At 48.6% G+C, this 22,664-nt stretch overlaps 1 protein-coding gene across 1 annotated transcript; it reads right to left on the bottom strand.

Annotated features, from left to right (window-relative positions):
• Positions 1–5,297: 5,297 nt before the first annotated feature.
• On the bottom strand, positions 5,298–20,822 carry MRPS26 (mitochondrial ribosomal protein S26). Its single transcript, XM_075332329.1, has 2 exons — positions 20,671–20,822; positions 5,298–5,709 (listed from the first exon to the last, which is right to left on the bottom strand). The coding sequence occupies exons 1-2, from the start codon at positions 20,776–20,778 to the stop codon at positions 5,575–5,577; spliced, it is 243 nt and encodes an 80-aa protein (XP_075188444.1). The 5' UTR covers positions 20,779–20,822; the 3' UTR covers positions 5,298–5,574.
• Between the last annotated feature and the right edge of the window lie 1,842 nt (positions 20,823–22,664).

The raw sequence follows: 22,664 nt of genomic DNA, 5'->3' as shown, positions 1-22,664 counted from the left end.
TATTAAACTCGGACCGCAGAGCTGACCACAACTCCTCAGCTGTGTGACTATTATTCCCAAGACATGTCAAGCTAAAGACCGCCTGATGCCGTTGCGCTCTTCTGCCAGCATAGTAATGAGGCGTGCGTGATTCCTTCTGCGCAGTGAGAACGCTGGTGGCCTGACCAGGCAGGCTTGGGGCGGAGGTGGAGGACCCAGATGAGGTGGAGGATGCAGAAGCAGTGGCGGAACTAGGACAGACAGAGGATTGACACACAAGTCGTGGGGACGGCAAGACTTGTGCAGCAGACCCTTCACCATCTATCACCATAGTTACCCAGTGCCCAGTCAGCGACATGTAACGTCCCTGTCCATGCTTACTGGTCCAAGTATCGGTGGTGAAATGCACCCGTTCACACACAGAGCTTCTCAAGGAAGCGGTGATGTTGTGTGCGACATGCTGGTGTAGCGCGGGCACACCTTTCTTAGAGAAGTAGTGGCGACTAGGCATCTGGTACTGGGGCACAGCGACAGACATAAGGTCTCTAAAATCCTGTGTGTCCACTAGGCGGAAAGGCAGCATTTCGGTAGCCAACAGCTTACAGAGGGATAGAGTCAACCTCTTAGCTTTGTCATGGGTCGGAGGAAGTGGCCTTTTATTTGACCACATCTGAGGGACAGAGATCTGGCTGCTGTGTGTAGACGGTGTTGAGTAGGGTGTCCCTGGAAAAATGCAGGTTTGTGAGGAAAGTGCAGGCGGAGACATGATGTTGCCTTCATCCAACGTTGGTGCTATCGATGTCTGAGAGAGCTGTACACACTCACTTGTTTCCCCTTCCAAACCAACTGACGACCTACCAAGCAAACTGCCTGTTGCGGTTACAGTGGTGGAAGTTTTGCGTGGAAAAACAGGTGTGACAGCTGTCCCCACAGTCCTAGAAGATGAAGAGCGCGCGGATGCACTGGAAGGGGCAGGCGGTGGATGGTTCGCTCCGCTAGGCCGCATTGCAGCACAGTGAGCTTCCCACCGGGACCTATGATATTTATTCATGTGACGATTCATGGAAGAAGTTGTCAAACTGCTGAGGTTTTGACCTCTACTAAGAGAATCATGACAAAGTTTACAGATCACATAATTTGGGCGATCTTTTGCTATGTCAAAAAAGGACCAGGCTAGGCAAGGCTTAGAGGCCATGCGACCTGTTGATCCACCCCGAATAATGCTCATAGGCAGAGTGGTGGCTGAGGATGCAGTTGTAGACGTGCTACCAGTGCTCCGACTCTGTCCAGGAAGGCGCAAGGTAACTTCGTCGTCGGTTGCATCCTCCTCCACCGCCTCTGTTGACCTCCTCGAGTGCCTGACTGGGGGTTGACAGTAGGTGGGATCTAGAACTTCATCATCAATTGTTGTGTTTGCACTCCCCTCCCCCTCAGACCGAGCCTCTTCTTGCCCTGACCGAATATTTAAGTTGTCATCCCAATCGGGTATCTGCGTCTCATCTTCATCAGTATGTTCCTCATTGTCTATAACCACAGGTGTTACAGTTTGTGACAAAGGGTCAACATTATGCTCAGAAACTTGGTCCTCACGGCCTGAATCAGAGTCACAAAGGTTCTGGGCATCACTGCAGACCATTTCCTGTTCTGTACTCACTGTAGCTTGGGAGCAGACCTCTGATTCCCAGGCTATAGTGTGACTGAACAGCTCTGCAGACTCAGCCATCTCAGTTCCACCATACTGTGCAGGGCTGATGGAGACTTCAGAGCTGGGAGAAATCAAGTGTAATTGGGATGACAACTCAGAGGACTGGTGTTTTTTGGATGCGGTACTTGAAGTGGCTGAGAGGGCACTAGTTGGACCACTTGAGATCCATTCAAGCATTTTCCTTTTTTGCCCATCATCTACCTTTGTTCCTGTTGTTCGTGTCCGTAAAAAAGGGAGCACATCGGATTGTCCACGGTAAGTAGTAGACATCTTAATTTTGCTGGTAGATGGTCTATCTTCAGCAGATGATAATGGAGCTTTGCCACCTTCCCCACAGACAAAACCTTTTTTGCCTTTTCCACCACGCCTCTTCCCCTTTCCACCAGCATCTGTCATTTTGCCACTCATGTTGATTGCGACAAGATTGTGGACTGAAAATGTGGTAGTAAAAATTGAGAGGTGGTGAAGATTGCAGCGGTGGTCTAGCTTTATTAACAGCAGAATAATAAAGAATAAATATCCCTGACAATGCAACTACGGCCCTTAAACTGGCAGCAAAAATTGCTAGTATAATGGCTTAGTTATATGAGTTGGAGTGTGCAACGCAGGCAGATGCGCTCTGCAAATGTCTTTGCACTAGTGGGACTATAACAAAGTCCAATAGCCACGTATAGGATGCCACTAGGTACACTGAGTGTTTGCTAGTATAATGGCTTAGTTATGAGTTGGAGTGTGCAATGCAGGCAGATGCGCTCTGCAAATGTCTTTGCACTAGTGGGACTATAGCAAAGTCCAATAGCCACGTATAGGATGCCACTAGGTACACTGAGTGTTTGCTAGTATAATGGCTTAGTTATATGAGTTGGAGTGTGCAACGCAGGCAGACGCGCTCTGCAAATGTCTTTGCACTAGTGGGACTATAGCAAAGTCCAATAGCCACAGATAGGATGCCACTAGGTACACTGAGTGTTTGCTAGTATAATGGCTTAGTTATGAGTTGGAGTGTGCAATGCAGGCAGATGCGCTCTGCAAATGTCTTTGCACTAGTGGGACTACAGCAAAGTCCAATAGCCACGTATAGGATGCCACTAGGTACACTGAGTGTTTGCTAGTATAATGGCTTAGTTATGAGTTGGAGTGTGCAATGCAGGCAGATGCGCTCTGCAAATGTCTTTGCACTAGTGGGACTATAGCAAAGTCCAATAGCCACGTATAGGATGCCACTAGGTACACTGAGTGTTTGCTAGTATAATGGCTTAGTTATATGAGTTGGAGTGTGCAACGCAGGCAGATGCGCTCTGCAAATGTCTTTGCACTAGTGGGACTATAGCAAAGTCCAATAGCCACGACATTAGAATAGGGACTTTCTTTCATGCCATAGTACAGGTTGTATCATCAAGGAAATTAAATTTCTTGACGAACAAATGTACCATTGCATTCGGTCTGACATTTGGAATAACCGTCCTATATAAACGTTCAAAAACGGACATAAAAAGACAACATCTCATAATTTGGACTCGCTTCATTCCTTTCACAGATGAGATTTCTCAGCCTTGTGATGTCATCATCATTTGAACAATCAAAGGTCTCATTGTCAGAAGACTTTTTTAATGCCAGCTGTCTGAAAAAATGTTGGGGTATCCACATATGGAATATCTGAGTCTTCTCACTATTGGTTAAAATTAGCTTTTCAACAAAACTTTCAAATATTTCTGAATTTCTGCACACATGTATTTTGGGATTATAAACAGGAATTAATTTGCATAAATCCAAAAGATTTTTTCGAAGTTTAATTCCTAATTTAACCTGTTCTATTTTTAGAAACTGATCTCCGCCATTTTTTCCTCTCTGCACATGTCCTTTTCTGACAACTTTTTGCACGTCTCCTACTCTGGCTCCTCCCCCTTCTGGCTTCTCTATGCTTCTTTTCCGGTGTCCTGAAAGTCACCTTCAATAGACAGCACATGTCTGCGGCCATCTGCATTAGCAACATTACAGTCAGAATTCACAATATCACTTACTGACATTTCAGGTTGTAAGCAGTCTTTGAATTTCTCTAACACTGACTTATGGAATTCCTGAACTAGATGCAATAAATTTCTAAGCTTCTCTTTCTCGATGTTAAAAAATACCTTAGAATTTACTCGTGAATTTGCCATTTCACACTCAGCATACAAGTCTAACCATAAATTCCCTAGACTTCTCGAAATGCTTACTTTGTTCAGAAAAAGAATTACAATTCATTGTCTTACCTTGACTTATAATCAGCACTTGTAGCACTTCTTATGGACTGACTTATTCTTTCTCCTCCAAAGACACGTCAAAGGACAATCTTCTGTTGTTTGCAAACTCTTTAAAGTTCATTTAAAAAAACATACATGCGACTTGACTTATCCGTATTTTCTAGGTCCCGCGTGATTTTTATAAATGGTCGCTTCTTGACACTTTGCAAGAGGTATTCATTACTTCTGTCCCCCGTTGTGCAAAGTGAAGGAATAAGTACAAAAATTAAAAAAAAAAACAAAACAAAAAACCACGAATAGCTGGCCCGCCAAAATGTTAAAAATATACCCTTAAATATATTTTTCTTCAAATACGTGATAAGCGCATAAAAGACAAAACTTCAAAATATGTAGAAAAATGAATAGATGTATTTTATATCTAATAAATTGGTTGCCAAAGTTCAGTTACAAAAAGGAAAAATAGTATTCTTCGTTAGCTTACATAAAGAGTTAATAATTAGTCCATACTGATCAATAGAAATCTTCATCCATCTTTCCTTGGTTCTTGAATGGAATCATGCTGGAGACCTATCCAGCATATGTGGGCTGGATGGAGGGATCAAAGAAACAGGCTCTCAATAGCCTGACATGTGCGAGAGTGAGCAGCTCCCCTCCCACCGTGTTTATATATGTCAGCTGTCCAAACCATATAGGGTAAAACGCTGAACACAGTTACACATGATGTAATCCTCTGCTCAGTATGAGATTATATATATTATATATATATCATACATATATACACACACACACACACACACACACACACACTATGTCAGCATTTATTTCTATTCAATACAGATACCTTAATATTTATTCCTTATAAGAACTGTTATCAATAAGCTATGCCCTCCAATATAGACAGAACTGTGAACATATATAATATGCCCTATTATAAAGTGTTTGATAACTAGATGTCTTAATTTTAATGTTTTTACAGCGACCCAATACACTAATGTCACAGTAATGACTCCTCCAGCTCCTCATACATCACCACCTCCAGGGGACAGTGTGGGCAGGCATATGGGGCGACCCAATACACTGATGTCACAGTAATGACTCCACCAGCTCCTCATACATCACCACCTCCAGGGGACAGTGTGGCCAGGCATATGGGGCGACCCCATACACTGACATCACAGTAATAACTCCTCCAGCTCCTCATACATCACTGCCTCCAGGGGACAGTGTGGCCAGGCATATGGGGCGACCACATACACTGATGACACAGTAATGACTCCACCAGATCCTCATACATCACCGCCTACAGGGGACAGTGTGGGCAGGTATATGGCACGACCCTATACACTGACGTCACAGTAATGACTCCACCAGCCTGTCATAGACATTTATTCATATTACAGATGTATGGCAGCTCGGGGTACTCAATGGCCCACAGTCACACCAGGCTAGCCTGAGGGCTTCTGGTCCTTAGTCCTAACCTCTGAAAAGTGCAGATTATGAAGGGTCAGAGGTGTTAGGCAGGCTGTCACCCTGTGACACCAGGAGAGTCCAAGGAGAAGAGGTCGGTGTCAGACTTGTTTCTTGAGTCCTTAGATTTCAGAGAAGCTCCTTCGCTCGGGATACTTCCTGCATCAGAGAAGCTCACTCCTAGGCCCGGCCTGTGCCCTGCCGCATGATACGCCCGTCTCGGTCCAAGCAAAAGTTGTAAGATTTCGGATTGTTCAGTGCAGCCTCGATACGCTCCACCAGGTTGTCAGGAGTGATGAATGTTCTGGAGAGCTCCTAAGGAAAAAAAGAAAAAAAAAGACACCCTGTGGTTACATCAGACCACCATGTCGATAAAGACAGGCCGCCCTGCAGTTTCACCTGGCCACCCTGGGGGCAAAGACTAGCTGGCCAGTGGTTCCTCCCAGCCACCCTGGGGGAAAAGACTGGCTGGCCAGTGGTTCCTCCCAGCCACCCTGGGGGAAAAGACTGGCTGGCCAGTGGTTCCTCCCAGCCACCCTAGGGGCAAAGATAGGCCTCCCTGCAATTCCTCCCAGCCACCCTAGGGGCAAAGACTGGCTGGCCAGTGGTTCCTCCCAGCCACCCTAGGGGCAAACATAGGCAACCCTGTGGTTCGGGGGTGGTCCCAGTGGCCGGATCTCTAGAGATCTTACATTATCTGTCCTGTACATTAATGTACTGAAGGCCCCCACTATAGTTAAGACTATCTGTACCAGATCCTCAGCCGCTCCCAGCAGCCCAGCGGTGTCTGTCCCCCCAGCACATTGGTAACTATAGTACATGGATGTCAGTAGTTATATGAACAAGACAGCATTGCATCATGGGAACTCTGATGTGAGATCATGACGGCTAGGTGGAGTCAATATTTAGATACAATAAGCTTTGCAGACATTGCAGATTATTTTCCAACTAAAAGCAACTGTATATAAATCATCTTCTATAGCGAATGTGACAGATTGTCCAGGAGGAGAAGAGAGTGTAGATAGGGACTTAGAACCGGAGGAGGTAATTACTGTACAGGAGAAGATAGTGTAGATAGCGACCTGGCACCAGAGGGAGGTCATTACTGTACAGGAGAAGACAGTGTAGATAGTGACCTGGCACCAGAGGGAGGTCATTACTGTACAGGAGAAGACAGTGTAGATAGTGACCTGGCACCAGAGGAAGGTCATTACTGTACAGGAGAAGATAGTGTAGATAGTGACCTGGGTCTGGGGGAGGCAATTACTGTACAGGAGAAGATAGTGTAGATAGTAACCTGGGCCTGGGAGAGGTAATTTCTGTTCAGGAGAAGATAGTGTAGATAGTGACCTGGGTCTGGGGGAGGCAATTACTGTACAGGAGAAGATAGTGTAGATAGTGACCTGGGTCTGGGGGAGGTAATTTCTGTTCAGGAGAAGATAGTGTAGATAGTGACCTGGCACCAGAGGAAGGTCATTACTGTACAGGAGAAGATAGTGTAGATAGCGACCTGGCACCAGAGGGAGGTCATTACTGTACAGGAGAAGACAGTGTAGATAGTGACCTGGCACCAGAGGAAGGTCATTACTGTACAGGAGAAGACAGTGTAGATAGCGACCTGGCACCAGAGGGAGGTCATTACTGTACAGGAGAAGATAGTGTAGATAGCGACCTGGCACCAGAGGGAGGTCATTACTGTACAGGAGAAGACAGTGTAGATAGTGACCTGGGACTGGGGAAGGTCATTACTGTACAGGAGAAGATAGTGTAGATAGCGACCTGGCACCAGAGGGAGGTCATTACTGTACAGGAGAAGATAGTGTAGATAGTGACCTGGCACCGGAGGAGGTAATTACTGTACAGGAGAAGATAGTGTAGATAGTGACCTGGGCCTGGAGGAGGCAATTACTGTACAGGAGAAGACCCTTTAGATAGCGACCTGGGTCTGGGGGAGGCAATTACTGTACAGGAGAAGATAGTGTAGATGGTAACCTGGGCCTGGGAGAGGTAATTACTGTACAGGAGAAGATAGTGTAGATAGTGACCTGGGCCTGGGGGAGGTAATTACTGTACAGGAGAAGATAGTGTAGATAGTGACCTGGCACCAGAGGAGGTAATTACTGTACAGGAGAAGATAGTGTAGATAGTGACCTGGGACTGGAGGAGGTAATTACTGTACAGGAGAAGATAGTGTAGATAGTGACCTGGGCCTGGGGGAGGTAATTACTGTACAGGAGAAGATAGTGTAGATAGTGACCTGGGACTGGGGGAGGTAATTACTGTACAGGAGAAGATAGTGTAGATAGTGACCTGGGACTGGGGGAGGTCATTACTGTACAGGAGAAGATAGTGTAGATAGTGACCTGGGACTGGAGGAGGTAATTACTGTACAGGAGAAGATAGTGTAGATAGTGACCTGGGCCTGGGGGAGGTAATTACTGTACAGGAGAAGATAGTGTAGATAGTGACCTGGGACTGGAGGAGGTAATTACTGTACAGGAGAAGATAGTGTAGATAGTGACCTGGGACTGGGGGAGGTAATTACTGTACAGGAGAAGATAGTGTAGATAGTGACCTGGGACTGGAGGAGGTAATTACTGTACAGGAGAAGATAGTGTAGATAGTGACCTGGGCCTGGGGGAGGCAATTACTGTACAGGAGAAGACAGTGTAGATAGTGACCTGGCACCAGAGGAAGGTCATTACTGTACAGGAGAAGATAGTGTAGATAGCGACCTGGCACCAGAGGGAGGTCATTACTGTACAGGAGAAGACAGTGTAGATAGTGACTTGGCACCGGAGGTGGTAATTACTGTACAGGAGAAGACCCTGTAGATAGCGACCTGGCACCAGAGGAAGGTAATTACTGTACAGGAGAAGATAGTGTAGATAGTGACCTGGGACTGGAGGAGGTAATTACTGTACAGGAGAAGATAGTGTAGATGGTAACCTGGGCCTGGGGGAGGCAATTACTGTACAGGAGAAGATAGTGTAGATAGTGACCTGGGACTGGGGGAGGTAATTACTGTACAGGAGAAGATCGTGTAGATAGTGACCTGGGACTGGCTTGGGGGAGGGGGTGGAGTAATTACTGTACAGGAGATGAAGACAGTTGAGAGAGTGTAAAGAAATGAGGAGGGGAAAGTCTTCTAAAGGCGCTGAGCAGGACATGAAAGATGGCGCCACGACAGTCTCAGCTCCTGGGATGATGGTCAGGGCCGGATTATAGGCGGGGCAGGCGGGGCTGGAGCCCAGGGGCCCCCACCAAAAGAGCTTCTAAGGGGGCCCCCACCATACTTGGCACTAGGCACCTGTCAGTATTTTTTTTTTCACACCCTCTCCCCCTCCGTAAAGACAGTCTAATAAATCAGCTGTGTTTTCGGAGGGGGGGGGCACCGCTATTTATTTGCATCTGCGTCTTTAAGACGCAAAAACAAACTGCGGGCACAGGACGCTGATTGACCTCGGAAGTACCAGCGGCCGCTTGAACTTCCGGGGTCAGAGGTGTGCTAATGCTCTCTGCTATGTGCTGCGGCCGTACCTAGAAGCAGGGGCACGGTGTGGTGGGCCGCTGTCTGCTGTCCCCGCTGCGCTCCTTACATGCCAGGCACACTAGCAGGAGCAGGAGGCAGCGCGCTGTGTGCCGGCTCTGCTGTGTGCCGGGTCTGCTGTGTGCCGGCATGTACACTGCAGAGGAGCGCAGCAGAGCCGATGACCGCAGCTTCCTGTTTCCGTTCCTATTCAAATGTATTTGCGTCTTTCAGACGTAAATACATTTGAACAGCGCGCCGGGACTGGGCCCCGCCCCCGACGTGCAGCAACGTGATGAGATCAGCACCTTGCTGACGTCATCACAGTGCTGCCGGCGCCACACTGGGGACATGAGGAAGCGAGCGCTCCATGAAGGAGCTGAAGAGACAGGTGTAATTAATGGGGATGAGTGAGGAGGGGCTGAGGACACAACGGGGAACATTTGTGAAGGAACACAGCTCTGTGACAGGCAGAGGAGGAGCACTGTATTCCGAGGGAGGGGGGGGAGGCAGGAGTGTGTAGGGATGGAGCAGTGTAATTTGTGTGTGTAGGGGGTGATGAGGGTTGTATTGTGTGTGGGGGGAGGGGTAATGGAGGGTGCATTGTATTGTGTGTGGAGGGAGGGGTAATGGAGGGTGCACTGTATTGTGTGTGGGGGGGAGGGGTAATGGAGGGTGTATTGTGTGTGGGGGGAGAGGTCATGAGGGGTGCAGTGTTTGTGTGTGGGGAGAGGTAATGAGGGGTGCATTGTATTGTGTGTGTGTGTGTGTGTAGGGGGAGAGGGGTAATGGGGGGTGCATTGTATTGTGTGTGGGGAGAGGGGTAATGGGGGGTGCATTGTATTGTGTGTGGGGAGAGGGGTAATGGGGGATGCATTGTATTGTGTGTGGGGAGAGGGGTAATGGGGGATGCATTGTATTGTGTGTGGGGAGAGGGGTAATGGGGGATGCATTGTATTGTGTGTGGGGAGAGGGGTAATGGGGGGTGCATTGTATTGTGTGTGAGGAGAGGGGTAATGGGGGGTGCATTGTATTGTGTGTGGGGAGAGGGGTAATGGGGGGTGCATTGTATTGTGTGTGGGGAGAGGGGTAATGGGGGGTGCATTGTATTGTGTGTGAGGAGAGGGGTAATGGGGGGTGCATTGTATTGTGTGTGAGGAGAGGGGTAATGGGGGGTGCATTGTATTGTGTGTGGGGAGAGGGGTAATGGGGGGTGCATTGTATTGTGTGTGGGGAGAGGGGTAATGGGGGGTGCATTGTATTGTGTGTGGGGGGGAGGGGTAATGTGTGTGTGGGGGAGGGGTAATGGGGGTGCATTGTATTGTGTGTGTGTGTGTGGGGAGGGGTAATGGGGGGTGCATTGTATTGTGTGGGGGGAGGGGTAATGGGGGGTGCATTGTATTGTGTGGGGGGAGGGGTAATGGGGGGTGCATTGTATTGTGTGTGTGTAGGGGTAATGGGGGGTACATTGTATTGTGTGTGCGTGTGTGTGTAGGGGTAATGGGGGGTGCATTGTATTGTGTGTGCGTAGGGGTAATGGGGGGTGCATTGTATTGTGTGTGGGGAGAGGGGTAATGGGGGGTGCATTGTATTGTGTGTGGGGAGAGGGGTAATGGGGGGTGCATTGTATTGTGTGTGAGGAGAGGGGTAATGGGGGGTGCATTGTATTGTGTGTGGGGGGAGGGGTAATGTGTGTGGGGGGAGGGGTAATGGGGGTGCATTGTATTGTGTGTGTGTGTGTAGGGGGAGGGGTAATGGGGGGGTGCATTGTATTGTGTGTGTGTGTGGGGAGGGGTAATGGGGGGTGCATTGTATTGTGTGTGGGGAGGGGTAATGGAGGGTGCATTGTATTGTGTGTGGGGAGGGGTAATGGGGGGTGCATTGTATTGTGTGTGGGGAGGGGTAATGGGGGGTGCATTGTATTGTGTGTGGGGAGGGGTAATGGGGGGTGCATTGTATTGTGTGTGTGTGTGTGTGTGTCTGTAGGGAGTGATGGGGGGTGCATTGTATTGTATTGTGTGTGTCTGTAGGGAGTGATGGGGGGTGCATTGTATTGTATTGTGTGTGTGTGTGTCTGTAGGGGGTGATGGGGGGTGCATTGTAGTGTGTGTGTGTGTGTGTGTGTGTGTGTGTGTGTGTCAGAGATGTGTGTGTAAGAAGCAGTACTGTGTGTATATATGAATTAGAGCAGTCTGTGCGCCCCCCCCCCAGAACTATATGGGTTCCCCAGAGCGCTGTCACCCATCGCAGTGATGAGTACACCACCAGAGCTGTTTGCCACTCCAGTAACGTCTATGCCCCCTGCCCCTCCTGTAATGTATATATCGTAGCCCCCAGCCCCTCCTGTGATGTATATACAGCAGTGCTGTCAGTGTGCAGTCATGTGTGTTAGTGACAGCCATCGTGAAACAGCCACATGTCCTGAAGGAGCTAGACGGAAACAAGCAGGAGAGGTGAGTGAGGCTGCTGGCGACTTTCCCATATTAATACCTGTAAGGGCTCATGCGCACGTAACTGCTGAATATTCTGCAGCGATTTGACAGCACATGTGCGCGTCAAATCGCTGCAGAAACACTGCATAATGGATGCAGTTTTTCTGTACAAAAAAAGCCGATTTCCTGCGCTCTGGCTGCTGCCCCCACCATAGACAGAGCGGGAGCTGCATCCATAGCGCACGGAATAATTGACATGCTCATTTTATGAATGCACGGATTTGGGTCAACATTTTAGCACCCAAATCGCTGCGTTCATAAAAGCAATGGGTGCACGTATCATGCACAATCTACATAGATTGTATAGGGGACGCAGGACGCATGCATTTACACTGCAGTGCTATACGCAGCGTAAATGCATGTAATTACGCAACGTGCGCACGAGCCCTAATGCGTCTGTTTGCATGTATGTCAGTGTATATAACTGTGCATATATTTGTCTGTTTATATGTATTTTTCTGAATTTGTCTTCAAATATGTATATACGCATGCCTGTGTGTGTATGTGCGTGTCTGTGTGTGGATGTGCGTGTCTGTGTGTGGATGGGGCCCACTGAGACTCACCCGGAGGCCACAAAAACCTGGAGCTGGCCCTGGCTGCCTTAACATTGGGATCAATAAAAAATATGTGACAAAAGCGGGCTTTACACGCTACAATATATCTAACGATGTCTCGGCGGGGTCACGTCGTAAGTGACGCACATCCGGCATCGTTAGTGATATTGTAGTGTGTGACAGCTACGTGCGACCCTGATTGTGCGTTAAAACGTTGATTGCATACACGTCGTTCATTTTCTAAAAATAGAACGTCTCTTTGTTCATCGTTCTTGAGGCAGCACACATCGCTCCATGTGACACCCCGGGAATGATGAACACAGCTTACCTGTGTCCCGCCGGCAATGCGGAAGGAAGGAGGTGGGCGGGATGTTTACGTCCTGCTCATCTCCGCCCCTCCGCTTCTATTGGCCGGCCGCTGTGTGACGTCCCTTTCACTTCAGGAAGTGGATGTTCGCCGCCCACAGCGAGGTCATTTGGAAGGTAAGTACATGTGACGGGGGTTAATAGTTTGTGCGACACGGGCAACAAATTGCCTGTTCCGCACATACGATGGGGGCGTGTGCGATCGCATACGAGATCGAAATGTGTAAAGCAGCCTTAACTCTACTTTCTGTGTGTAAGTGGACAGCTGTGATTTATCCTGGACTGTGTCTGTATTGTAGCACTGTAAATCTGAATGTGGCAGAACAGGATAAGATAAATGTTCATTGGATTTATATCTAAATGCTACGGTTCGTGCTCTACTGTTATGGCTAAAAATGTTAACGTTATGGGGCCCCCACCAGATTTTCTGCCCAGGGGCCCCCACCAACCTTAATCTGGCCCTGATGATGGTACAGGCAAAAAAAGTGCAGCCGGCTTGGAGTAGTTTGATAGATCGCTCCCTACAGAGTCGGCGGTAAGCTGTCAGAATGCCAGCGCCTATTTCATAAAGCCGGCTGCAGGACAGGGCTCAGGGCACTCAGAGAGAGATGGAGGAGCCGGCAGGGAATGACGGCGCAGATCTCCAGGCTCAGAGCTATGCACAGTGGAACACTATGATGTGGGGCCCCTCTCCTGGAACTGAGCCTACACGTTCTGATGCACTGACTGTCATCGCTATCTAATTAAAGATGACGTTTCTATTGTGGGACACAATCTCAGAAAACTTGAAATGAATCACCGAGAACGGGTCAGTGAGATGGATGATGAGACAAGAGGTTCACAAATATGGCAGATCTCTGGAAGTAAACAAAAATAAACAAGATGAGCTTGAAAACCGCCTGCGGAGGAATAAACTATGCGTGGTGGGGGTGCCGGAAAAAGCAGAAGAGGACGAATCCCGACCAGACCTTTCCACCAGGCAGTTACACTACAGGGACATTATACTTCTTTCTGCGAGAAATATTTATGAGCTTTCCATTAATGGACATAAGGGATCTATTTTTCCAGACTTTTCTATGGAAGTACAAAAGAAGAGGAGCCAGTTTCTGGATATCAAATGTAGGCTGCGACAGATCATATCAATACTATATCCTGAAAGACTTAAGGGGGCTTTACACGCTGCGACATCGCTAATGTGAAGTCGTTGGGGTCACGGAATTTGTGACGCACATCCGGCCGCATTAGCGATGCCGTTGCGTGTGACACTTATGAGCGATTTTGCATCGTCGCAAAAACGCTCATCGGCGACATGGGGGTCCATTCTCAAATATCGTTGGAGCTGCAGGTACGAAGTAGTTCGTCGCTATGTGTGATGCCGCAGGAACGAGGAACCTCTCCTTACTTGCCACCGACCGCTATGCGGAAGGAAGGAGGTGGGCGGAATGTTTGTTCCGCTCATCTCCGCCCCTCCGCTTCTATTGGGCGGCCGCTTAGTGACGTTGCTGTGACGCCGCACGGACCGCCCCCTTAGAAAGGAGGCGGTTCGCCGGTCACAGCGACGTCGCTAGACAGTATGTGTGACTGGTCCGGGCGATGTTGTGCGACACGGGCTGAGATTTGCCCGTGTCGCACAACCGATGGGGGCGGGAACGCACACTAGCGATATCGGTACCAATATCGCAGCGTGTAAAGTGGCCTTAAGGGTGGTCGCTATGAACTCCACATGTGTGACATCCCACCAAAGGATGCCGTGCTCTGGCTAGACCTTAGCAAGAAGAAGATTGCTGTTCACCGACGTCCCTTCTCTGCTGCAGGACAGTGTGGCACATGGTGAGGGACAAGTGCCATTATTAAGGCTATAACCTTCCTGTTCAGAAACCTAGATATGTGATGTCACATCTCTCCTGATCCCTTCTCACATTCCCCTTCCCTGTTTTTTTTTGTCCTCGTCCGGTTTTTATCTTGATATTGGTTGCCTGGAATAGAACAGAATATATCTTAGAAAAGATACAGAGGAGATCAGACGATAGACCATTTCATTTACCAGGGGCGCATAGGAATACACACTGGTGAGTTGTTTGTAGACCTCATGTTTGCTTGGCTACAGTTCTCCTCATTGGTTACATAATCAGTGGTTCCGGCTCCGCGAGGTGAGGAGTGTGTTGGGGGGGGACCCCTCTAATCTGGTTACTAGGTCGCGGTTGTGGTGTTAAAGTGGGAAGGGAAGTTGGGTTCCTGGTAAGATGCAATATTATCGAGATTACATTTCAGTGTTCGATAGATGAGCCTCGGGTAGCGCACATGGACATATGGTCTATAATGTAACTATGGAGCTGGTGGGAAGCATGACCTTATCATGGAATACCAGAGGGCTGAATGGTATGATTAAGCACAGAGCGTGCCAAGACTAAGAGGGCCATGCAGCCGGCGATAACATGCTTCCAGGAGATAACCCTGCTAAGGGATAGGACACGCCTCTTGAAGGCACTTTGGATTGGGCAGAGTTACCACGCTACTTACACACACAGCATACGCAAGAGGAGTGAACATACTCTTCCATCGAAATACATCTTGATTGTCAAGCCTCTGAGATAGATACAGAGGGCAGGTAGATTTCTCTCCTTGGAGGATTAGGCACAGTGAAATGTATAATTGTTACAATCTACAGTGGGGGAAAAGTCATTATTCAGGCCCCAATTGTGCAAGTTCTCCCCCTTCTAAAGATGAGATTTGCCTGTAATTGACATCATAGGTGACCACAACTAAGAGAGACAAAATGAGAAAACAAATCCAGAAAATCACCTAGTTTAATTTGACAAGATTTTCTTTTGCAACTTCTGGTGGAAAATAAGTATTTGGTCAATAACAAAAGTTAATCTCAATATTTTGTTCTAGATCCTTTGTTGGCAATGACTGAGGTGAAACGTTTTCTGTAAGTCTTCACAAGGTTGGCACACACTGTTGGTGGTATGTTGGCCCATTCCTTCAGTTGGCACACACTGTTGGGGGTATGTTGGCCCATTCCTCCACGCAGATCTCCTCTAGAGCAGTGATGTTTTGAGCCGGTCGCTGGGCAACACGGTCTTTCAACTTCCTTTAAAGGTTTTCTATGTGGTTGAGGTCTGGAGACTGGCTAGGCCACTCCATGACTTTCATGTGATTCTTATGAAGCCACTCCTTCGTTGCCCTGGTGGTGACCTAGGGATCATTATGCTGAAAGACCCAGCCACGTTTCATCTTCAATGCCCTTGCTGATGGAAGGAGGTTTGAACTCAAAATCTTACGATACATGGCCCCATTCATTCTTTCATGTACACGGATCAGTTGTCCTGGTCCCTTTGCAGAGAAACAGCCCCAATGCAGGATGTTGCCACCCCTATGCTTCACAGTAGGTATGGTGTTCTTTGGATACAACTCAGCATTCTGTCTCCTCCAAACACGACGAGTTGTGTTTCTACCAAACAGTTCTACTTTGGTTTCATCAGACCATATGACATTCTCCCATTATTCTTCTGGATAATCCAAATGCTCTTTAGCAAACTTCAGATGGGCCCGGACATGTACTGGCTTAAGCAGGGGGACATGTCTGGCACTGCAGGATCTGAGTCCCTGGCGGCCTAGTGTGTTACTGATGGTAGCCTCTGTTACGGGGGTCCCAGCTCTATGCAGGTCATTCACTAGGTCCCCCCGTGTGGTTCTGGGATTTTTGCTCACCATTCTTGTGATCATTTTGACCACATAGGGGGAGATCATGCATGGAGCCTCAGATCAAAGAAGATTATCAGTGGTGTTATAGGTCTTCCATTTTCTTATTATTGCTCCCACAGTTGATTTCATCACACCAAGGTGCTTGCCTATTGCAGATTAATTCTTCCCAGCCTGGTGCAGGGTGCTATAATTTTGTTCCTGGTGTCCTTCGACAGCTATTTGGTCTTCACCATAGTGGAGTTCAGAGTGTGACTGTTTGAGGTTGTGGACAGGTGTCTTTTATACTGATAAGTTCAAACAGGGGCCATTACTACAGATAATGAGTCGAGGACAGAGGAGCCTCTTAAAGAAGTTACAGTTCTGTGAGACAAAAATCTTGGATGTTTTTAGATGACTACTTATTTTCCACCATAATTTGCAAAAAAAATCTTGCCAAATCAGACGTGGTGATTTTCTGGATTTGTTTTCCCATTTTGTGTCTCATAGCTGTGGTCACCTATGATGTCAATTACAGGCCTTCCTCATCTTTATAATGGGGGAGAACTTGCACAATTGGGGGCTGAATAAAGACTTTTATTCCCTACTGTATGTCCCTCTGCCATACTGTGGTGCTGCCCTCACAGAAGTTATATTATTTATTGAGCAGGTTCCGCAATTCCCACTATTAATCCTTGGAGATTGTAATAATTCTATTGACAGGTCCCTGGCCAGATTTCAGAAGTGACAGAGGCCATCCGAGGGAGGACTGACTCCACATGGTAAGTTTCTTGATGAGCTTGGGCTGCTGGACCTCTGGAGGTCACGTAATCCAGGTGTTACACTATGTTCATGCTTCTCTCCTACACATAATCCTCTGTCCAGAATAGATCTAGTGCTGGGACATGGTCCACTCGCTGGAATATCTGCATAAGAGTCTGACCATTCTTCAGGAACAATTAGGGTCCAGCTGCAAAGATATGGAGAGGTCTCCTCATGGAGATTTCACCCATTCTGGATATCTTTCCATTTTTTCTGAAACATTTAGTAATATTCCCAAATTGTTGAAGGAATATTTCGACATTAACAGAGGGTCAGCCAGTGTAGAGATCATCTGGAACAATGAAGGCCTTATTCAGAGACTCATTATTAAAGAATTCAATATAATGAAAATCATTCCAGGGCGTGTGAAAAAGAGGCTGAGCTCAGGAGGTAGGCCAGCGGGAAACGAGTCTTAAATTATCCATCCGAAACAAACCTCTCCATGCTGAAAGAGGCGGAGGATCAGTTAGCCCAACAAATCTCATCAAAAAGACAATACTATGAAGATTAGGAGAGATCGGGACCCTTGTGAGGGTCACAGCAAGGGCACATGTTTTATAAGAGATGGATCGACAGGACGGATCTGTCGCCAGATCACCAATGGATCTCCGTGTTTCAGGAGTTTTTCCATTCCTTATACGAGTCAAGGGTGTCTTGAAACGGTTCATGGCTTCCTTGCACCTGCCTGCGTTAATGGAGGTGAGTGCCAATAGGTTAGATGCACCTCTCAGTCTGGAGAGGCCCTGGAGTCGAGGACCAATAATGAATGCACGAGTAGACGGTATGCCAGTGAAGATATGTTGTATGTAATGCCACGATGACGTCAACTAAGCTGCCACCCTTGATGAATGATGCGACCATAGTAGTTATTCCCAAAGATAGAACCCCTTGGATACCGGAGTCATACCGACCTATATCCCTATCCACACAGATGTCAAATTACCAAAGTACTGGTCATAATGAAGATCATCCACCCGGATCACACGGGTTGTATGCCTAATAAATCGACGGCAGTAAATATCCGCCACCCGTTCCTAAATATGAAAGCACCATTAAAAGATGCGGGGTTTATAGCAGGGGCATCTCTGGTCGCAGCCAGCATCCGGTAGTGTAGGGCGGGAGTATTTATGGGTGGTCCTGGTCAGACTAAGGTTAGGGGAGAAGTTTATTGACTGGATGAGACTACTATACTCGGGACAGTAGGGCTTCAGGTGGGGTCTCCAGAGGGGGACAAGACATGGCTGCCCTTTACCCCCTGTTTACAATAGCGATTGAACTGCTGGTGGCTGCGCTCAGGGCATTGGGTAAGAGGAGACGCTACAGATATGGTTCCCTTCATGGGAAAGTGGCGTTGTATGCGGATGACATGTCTCTGAATGACTGACTCTGATAGACGCAACGTCCATAATAAGTTCCCATCTTTATCTGGACTTGCTGTACGCTGGGACAAGTCTGCCCTCTTGACGATAGGCCCTAGACCTTATATTGGGGCACCCCAGCTACGAGTGGTTTCCTCATGTAGATATCAGGGTATTAATATTGGGGAGAATATTCGGGATTAGGAAAGGCTAAACACCGGCCCACTACGCAATGGATTAGAACAAAATGCCTGGTGCAAACTTGCCTTGTGGGGAGGTGGAGAGAGTCAATGTGGTGAGGACGGCCCTCATGCGGCAGGCGTTCTACCTTCACCATGCGCCCATCTGTTTACCTCTGGGCATTTCCTACAAGCTCAATACAATATTTAGGGAAGTTATATGGAAGGAGATCGCCAGGATGACGCCAGGAACTCTGTACAGACCTAGATCTAATGGGGGCTGGCAATCCCTGACCCCTAGGTAGATGATATCTGCTGGTGGAGACTGGTGCTGGACCCGATTCTTCCATGAGTATGCCGAGATTTGTCCTGGAGAGTTGGGATTTAGCCATAGACTCCGGGAGCTTCGCGTCTTCTGTGTCACCAGCTCCTATAACGTTAATCTATATGGACAAAATATGGAGGAAAAAAACAAACAAAAAGGCGTCACGGGTTCCCTGATCTAGAAACACATAGGCGACCCTGAATTGGCGAAGCTGCAGGGACTCCAGCTACGGGAAAGTAAAGGCTCGCGGTGATCTCACAGTCATGGAGGAGCGGCACTGTAAAGCCTTCATATAGATAAAGCAGGAATCTGACGGAACCAACAATTGTCTCTTACAATACCGGATATTGTGTCGGTCTACACAATAGATCCACGCCGCTGACCCCACGGGCACAGAATAAATCCCCGTCGCTGACCCCACGGACACAATAGATCCACGTCGATGACCCCACGGGCACAGAATAGATCCACGCCGCTGACCCCACGGGTTACCACTTCATTCCTGGATAATGTAATTAGTGGAGGGGCTCATCAAAGCTTACGAGTCTGAGCTTAAGAAACAGATATGTGCCTTATGTGGCAGGAAGAGGTGGGAGAAATGTCAGAACAGGCTCAGGAAGATATGGAGACAGAAACGTCCAGGGTCTCAGAGAGAGTCAGAGGATCTCCGTATAGGTTGTTCTGTATGGGAATTCATCAAGACTCGAAAGGTGGGAAATGCAAAATGCAGATCTTCTCCATCTAACTGCCCCGACCTAGGAGCTCCTGGAGAAAGGGACCTCATCAATGCAGGCTGTGTGTGCCAGATCCCTATGGATCCCAAGATTGGGGTTCTGGGATATAACGCAGCCATAGGCTAGCGATTTCCAGAAGATATTATACCAAGCACAGAAAAGTACAGCCGCTTTCTGGAAAAATCCGAATATCAGAGGCAATAAAGGCCGTAACAACAACATTTATATAGAGCCACATGGAAGAAGGAAGTCTTACAGAAAGTGCGAGGACGCTCCCGGATCCACCGTCCTAACCTGCCTCCTTAAAGGGTCACATGGTCAATGGCAATATTCCGAGGCCTGGAAATATCTGAGGGGCTAAGAGGTCGTCTGGCTCTCCTGAAGTGAGGTGTATAGGCTGGAATGATATAAGGACGGCGTGTAGGAAAGAGGTCCATGATGAGCCATCGACCCGCGGACAGGACGAGTCTAATCTGTGGCTACTGCTTATAAGAGAGCAAGATGAGCTGTGTAAGTTACAATGTAATGCTTCCTAAGTATTACCCTCTGTTAGTATATGGCTTTCTATATACTCTGATGTAAGATGAGTTGTGTAAGTTACAGTGTAATGCTTCCCAAGTATTACTGTTAGTATATGGCTCTATACATACTCGGATGTAAAATGGGCTGTGTAAGTTACAATGTAATGCTTCCTAAGTATTACTCTCTGTTAGATTCTGTGAGGGTCGATAATCCAGCGAACTCCTCTGATTGCCGGATGTGAAGTCGGGAATGAAGATTTCCTCTAATGTGCTGCTATTAGCGAGTGAACCCCGTGACCCCCCCCTTGTGAGGAGTGAACCCCGTGACCCCCCCTTGTGAGGAGTGAACCCCGTGACCCCCCCCCTTGTGAGGAGTGAACCCCGTGACCCCCCCCCCTTGTGAGGAGTGAACCCCATGACCCCCCCCTTGTGAGGAGTGAACCCCGTGACCCCCCCCCTTGTGAGGAGTGAACCCCATGACCCCCCCCCCCTTGTGAGGAGTGAACCCCGTGACCCCCCCCCTTGTGAGGAGTGAACCCCGTGACCCCCCCCCCTTGTGAGGAGTGAACCCCGTGACCCCCCCCCCTTGTGAGGAGTGAACCCCGTGACCCCCCCCCCTTGTGAGGAGTGAACCCCGTGACCCCCCCTTGTGAGGAGTGAACCCTGTGACCCCCCTTGTGAGGAGTGAACCGTGTGACCCCGTCACCATTACCTGTAGCCTCTCTATCTCCAGCTCCCGCTGCTGCTGCTCCTCCAGTTCGGCCTGGTTTTGGACCTTGGCAGCTTCTCTCCTCAGCACCTTGTAGGCCTGCTCCTCCATCTTCAAACGCTCCAACCTGCAAAACCAGTTGTTGTCAGGTGATTATTAACCGCTGGGTGTGGTGGCACCTCCATAAGTCTAGATAAATAATAGCCCCCCTTATCCACAAGGCAAAAAGGAGCTCGGCACTCCTGCAGGATTGGAAGCCAAGAGGTTTATTTCCAAATAAAATCCACTGCAAGTGCAAAACGTTTCGCTCCGCGCACGGAGCTTCATCAGGTTCACAGTGTACAAAGCAACTACAGCAAGAACATTTTACACATATAATATAAACATATATTAGGGTGGCCCAAAAAATTAGGCTTTGCCCTATAAGCCTGGGCACCCCTAATATATTTTACTTTAATAGCTGTAAATAGGCAAAATTTCTGCATCTTGTGGAGTAGAAGGCCGAGCTCAACCACTTAGAAATCTGAAAAAGATGAGGCTTTTTTGGTTATTCTTTGGAAGAGGAAAAGCAGCTGTTACTGCAAGAACCTAAAGGAGAGGCAAAAATCTGCTCCAAGGAAGACGGCGAAAAAAGTGTAAAACCGTCAACTTCAAGGGATAACACCATTAAAGGAGCGCAACCTGCCACGCGGATCAGGGCACTCACAGGCTACCAAAACCCTCGTCAGCAAAAGTAAGAGAAAATTGGAGGAACACAGACCTAGAGATTATATATATACTAGAAGGTGGCCCGATTCTACGCATCGGGTATTCTAGAATTTACGTATTGTGTAGTTCATGTATGATTTTTGTTATATATATAGATGTTGTTGTGTGTAGTTACCAAGTGTTTGTGTAGGGCGCTGTACATGTTCTGAGTGTCGCGGGGGGTGAGAGCGGTGTTGTATGTGTGTTGCGTGTGTTGCGTTGTTTGTGGAGCGCTGTGTGTCTGTAGCGTTGTGTGTGTGTGTGTGTTGTGCGGTTTGTGTGGGTGTGGTGTGTTTTGGGGGGAGGTATGTTTTGAGCAATGTGTGTGTTGTGCAGTATGTGCGTATATTTGTGTGTGCAGCGTTGTCTGTGTGTGTGGGTGTCTGTGTAGGGCGTTGTTTGTGATTCCTAGTGTGTGTGTGTTGTGCAGTGCGCGTGTGTGTGTGTTGGGGGGAGGTGTGCACCTCCCATCGTGCTCCATCCCCCATGCTGCGCACCCCCCATCGTGCTGCATTCCCCATGCTGCGCACTCCCAAACGTGCTCCATCCGCCATGCTGCGCACTCCCAAACGTGGTCCATCCGCCATGCTGCGCACTCTCAAACGTGCTCCATCCGCCATACTGCGCACTCCCCATCGTGCTGCATCCCCCATGCTGCGCACTCCCAAACGTGCTCCATCCGCCATGCTGCGCACTCCCCATCGTGCTCTATCCGCCATGCTGCACACTCCCAAACGTGCTCCATCCGCCATGCTGCGCACTCCCAAACGTGCTCCATCCGCCATGCTGCGCACCCCCTATCATGCTCCATCCGCCATGCTGCGCACTCCCAAACGTGCTCCACCCGCCATGCTGCGCACTCTCAAACGTGCTCCATCCGCCATGCTGCGCACTCCCAAACGTGCTCCATCCGCCATGCTGCGCACTCCCAAACGTGGTCCATCCGCCATGCTGCGCACTCCCAAACGTGCTCCATCCGCCATGCTGCGCACTCCCAAACGTGCTCCATCCGCTATACTGCGCACTCCCCATCGTGCACCATCCGGCATGCTGCGCACTCCCAAACGTGCTCCATCCGCCATGCTGCGCACTCCCAAACGTGCTCCATCCGCCATGCTGCGCACTTCCAAACGTGCTCCATCCGCCATGCTGCGCACTCCCAAACGTGCTCCATCCGCCATGCTGCGCGCTCCCAAACGTGGTCCATCCGCCATGCTGCGCACTCCCAAACGTGCTCCATCCGCCATGCT

The sequence above is a fragment of the Anomaloglossus baeobatrachus genome, chromosome 1, assembly GCF_048569485.1.
Source record: "Anomaloglossus baeobatrachus isolate aAnoBae1 chromosome 1, aAnoBae1.hap1, whole genome shotgun sequence".
Taxonomy (NCBI): domain Eukaryota; kingdom Metazoa; phylum Chordata; class Amphibia; order Anura; family Aromobatidae; genus Anomaloglossus; species Anomaloglossus baeobatrachus.
Note: the sequence above shows the minus strand (reverse complement) of the source record. Positions and strands in the feature narration are given on the sequence as shown.

Coding starts and splice junctions, on each gene's coding strand:
- MRPS26 (XM_075332329.1), bottom strand. CDS start 20,778: ATGGAGGAGCAGGCCTACAAGGTGCTGAGGAGAGAAGCTGCCAAGGTC. Junction 5,710..20,670: donor TGGAGATAGAGAGGCTACAG/GTAATGGTGACG, acceptor TTTTTTCCTTAG/GAGCTCTCCAGAACATTCAT.